We start from the raw sequence: 3,470 nt of genomic DNA, 5'->3' as shown, positions 1-3,470 counted from the left end.
GCAGACTGACAACTGCTTCGGTTCTGTGTTGACCCGGTGTTACCGCCACACTTACCTCCACGTGAATAATCCGACTTCTAATTTTGGCTATCGCTTTGGGGGTGTGTTCGGGTCGACCAATCAAAAGAGGACTTGATATCACAAAAATGTGTAACCGGACTTGTCTGGATGCAAAAATCACATTTCGATACTAAAGTCGACTATGTAATTAATGCTCGATTTGTTGTTTTGTAACGTTATTTCTGCACTCTGGAAGCCGTAAAAAAGAAAACATTATCTCAGCACTTGTTTTCAAATGTAAAAAAGTCGATGAACTTTCAAACTATAAACAAAAGAACTTGAAACAACAAAATGAATGGACTGTCTTGTCATTCATTTCTATAATCGAATACAAAAAGATGGCGTCTTGCATCATGTAAACAAGAAAATCGAGCCGGGCAAAATTTCGAGGTCAAATTTCTGTGACTGGCAATAGCACGAACACGAAGCCCCTACAACAGAAAGATCTAGAGTCGCAACAACAAAGCAGCAGTGTGTTGAACAGTAGCAGAAAAAGAGTGATCCATATCGCTTCAACTGACATTGAACTTGATCTCCTGTGGTGTGGTGAAGGTATTTTCGACTAGACTAGTTTACTTCCGACTTATCTCAAATCAAGGAGTGTCCGCTACAATCCATCCATACACTGTTTATAACGGATTGAGCAGTTTCAGGATATGATATAGAATCTAGATCTAGAATCTAGATCTCTAGATCTAGGCCTATACTTCTGCTTCTCAACAGTCAAGTGTTTGCCAGTTTTGATTTCGCTTACCGGAGGAGACGATTAATAATTGTTTGTCTAAAATTCATTGATTGATAGTGAAAATATTTGGGAACTGCTTCCACTTCTCCCACTTCAAACAGTTCCTTTTTTTTTCTCGCTTGGGACAGCTTGTTGTTTTTCGTCGGCAGTGGAATGCATTCGGCCTTTGGCCATCGTCTCGTCTGCAGTAGAGTTTATCGGTCCAAACAGTGGCAAAGTCTTCTTCCCAAACACCAATGGTTGGTACGTAGATCCTCATGGCCGGCTCTGAGCATCAGAGCATTTTCTACGCTGAACTTGAATAAGTCGTTAGATAGAAAGTCCCCAGTTAAACCAGGGGGACGTCCAACATGTGTGCTCGTAAGAAATCGAAATGATATTTGGCCAAGACCTACCAGTTCGCGGACCCTGGGTTCTTGGGGCAGCGAGGATGTCGGAGGGTTTTCTAACCAGAACTTTCACAGGAACATCTATGGTCAAGCAGATGGGTGAGTATTAATCTGCCGTTTGAACCTTAAATCTTAAAGAGCTCGTGTGTCTCCTTTCTTCTTGGATGAGTGTTACTTTATTTTTATTTTGACATCTAGAATAGTAGGGTATGAAACCAATTAGGAGGTCTCCTTTTGTATTTGCTGAATGTGCGTATGGTGTGTGTTGTGTGTGTGTGTGTGTAAGATCAGAGAGAAGTTGGGGGGGGGGCCAGTTCCTTTCCACGCCGCCTTTATAGATAAACAACTGGGGACACGGGCGGGGGGGGGGGGACAGAGAGAGAAGTGTGGATGGGGTGTGCAGATATAATTGAAGAAGAGAAAGTAAAATTGATTGAAGCAGAATATAAAGATGAAAACAAAGTTTTGGTCTGACTCACATTCATACCTGAGGGGGTAGGGGTAGCGAGGGTCAAGGCATCTGGCCTACTCATGGTTATTTTGCAATTTTTTTTTTTACATCTGAATCCTAAAGGTTACTGAGCATTTTTTGTTTTTACGAATGGAAAACTATAAGATGGGCAAAGATGGGCAATGTTGAATACATTATTATGATTATAAATAGTAGAGTTAGTGCTGATCATTTCCTCAAACTGTTAAAAATGATCAAATCTGGTCGTAAATTTTGAATTATAATATCGGAATAAACAGTTTTGAACTATACGTTTACCTAAAGATTCTCAAACATTTGAAAACAGGAATGAAAAACAGCCAAAGAATTGCACAGAATATTCATTTTCTTTGGTTGTGATTTTTTTTTTGTGTGTGTATTTTCAAACCATAGTCTGTAATGTTATTATTCGTTTCCTTTCCAGTGACGTTATGTTTGTTAATTCAGCTTGGAATAAAATAAAGTTCAGTCATTTAGCTGGTTGTTAGCTTAGAAAACATTTGGCCAAACTTGATATAACAGTGAATTTGAGCAAGCTTGGAGCTAGGCTATCGGTGTTCCGGTACACAGTGCCGTACATTCTGATCTGAAATTGGAAATTCTCACTCAGCCTACTGACTCTGATAACATTTCCTTGTGATGTCTCTCACATTCTATCATCCCATCCTTTGTGTTGTTACCCTCACTTTTATTTTCATTGGTCCCCACAGAGAAGTCATGTTTGACCTTCATGACATCGACTACCACCTGTTTGACTATCTCAGCGACGCACAGAACAAGTTGGCCATCACAAAGTTCTTACAGGTAAGTTATTTGAAGAAACTCTTATTTAAAATATTTAGTGGAAAAGTTCTTTGAGGGTGTGTTTTATCGCTCTGTAATTATGCTGCTTACAAGAGATTGGAGTTCCGCATTAACCTATTGTTTTCTGAGTGGACTGAGCTGTGTTGGTGGAAAATCTTGAAAACTGCCCGAATAATCTGAGTTTGGGAATATCACATTTTGTGTCTAGAGGCTGCCACTATACTGAATGAACTGATGGCTTGACCCCTACTCTTTAATGAGCTGTTACAAAGGCCTATATTCTCTTTCAAAGCATCCGCTGTATTCAAGCTTAATTGGCTATGTTCTTATTACACCTCCTGTAATATAAGAATGAATGAATACATTTTTATGGTGACTCTCTCTCTCTCCACGGAATCAGTGATGCATGATTGGAACTGGTCTTTTTAATTGGTTAGCCCAATTAGTTTTGCACTGTGTGTGTGTGTGTGTGTGTGTGTGTGTGTGTGTGTGTGTGTGTGTGTGTGTGTGTGTGTGTGTGTGAAAAGACTATGTCTGTTTGTATTGAGAAGTATTTTGTGTTTCATGAGGATACTGGTCGTGGGGTTCATGCCACGTGACTGTAAATAGCAGCCAGTTACAATAACAGCAACATCGGTTTGATAACAACGTCAATAATAATCCAACAACATCAATAACAACGTCAATAACAGGCTCTATAATGGCATCAGTAGCAACAACAACATCCGTGATATTAATAACATCATCAATAATAACAACACCAACAACAACCACAACAAGCTTGTCTGTCGATTTGATTACGTTTTGTGGGTGGTTGGCAGGTGCTCTCCTGTGGTATGCATTTTCTTTATTATCAACTATCTGTTATCCTCATCTCTCCTCCTTCTTTTCTGTGTATTACATTCTAGTAGCACTTTTAATCTTCGGCACTGAAATGACCTATATAATTATTACATAAGGAGAGATCACATTTATATATATA

The 3,470-nt window shown here is 39.3% G+C and overlaps 1 protein-coding gene across 1 annotated transcript; it reads left to right on the top strand.

Annotated features, from left to right (window-relative positions):
* Window positions 1-1,178: 1,178 nt before the first annotated feature.
* On the top strand, window positions 1,179-2,478 carry LOC101853346 (glutaminase kidney isoform, mitochondrial; the record flags this gene model as incomplete). The annotated part of the gene is given in 2 exon segments (XM_035972075.1): window positions 1,179-1,237; window positions 2,395-2,478. Coding segments are annotated over 2 exon segments (143 nt in total), but the record flags the coding sequence as incomplete, so codon positions are not given.
* Between the last annotated feature and the right edge of the window lie 992 nt (window positions 2,479-3,470).

Source organism: Aplysia californica, unplaced genomic scaffold (genome assembly GCF_000002075.1).
Source record: "Aplysia californica isolate F4 #8 unplaced genomic scaffold, AplCal3.0 scaffold00573, whole genome shotgun sequence".
NCBI classification, from domain to species: Eukaryota; Metazoa; Mollusca; class Gastropoda; order Aplysiida; family Aplysiidae; genus Aplysia; species Aplysia californica.
This window is presented reverse-complemented; position numbering and strand designations above follow the sequence as displayed.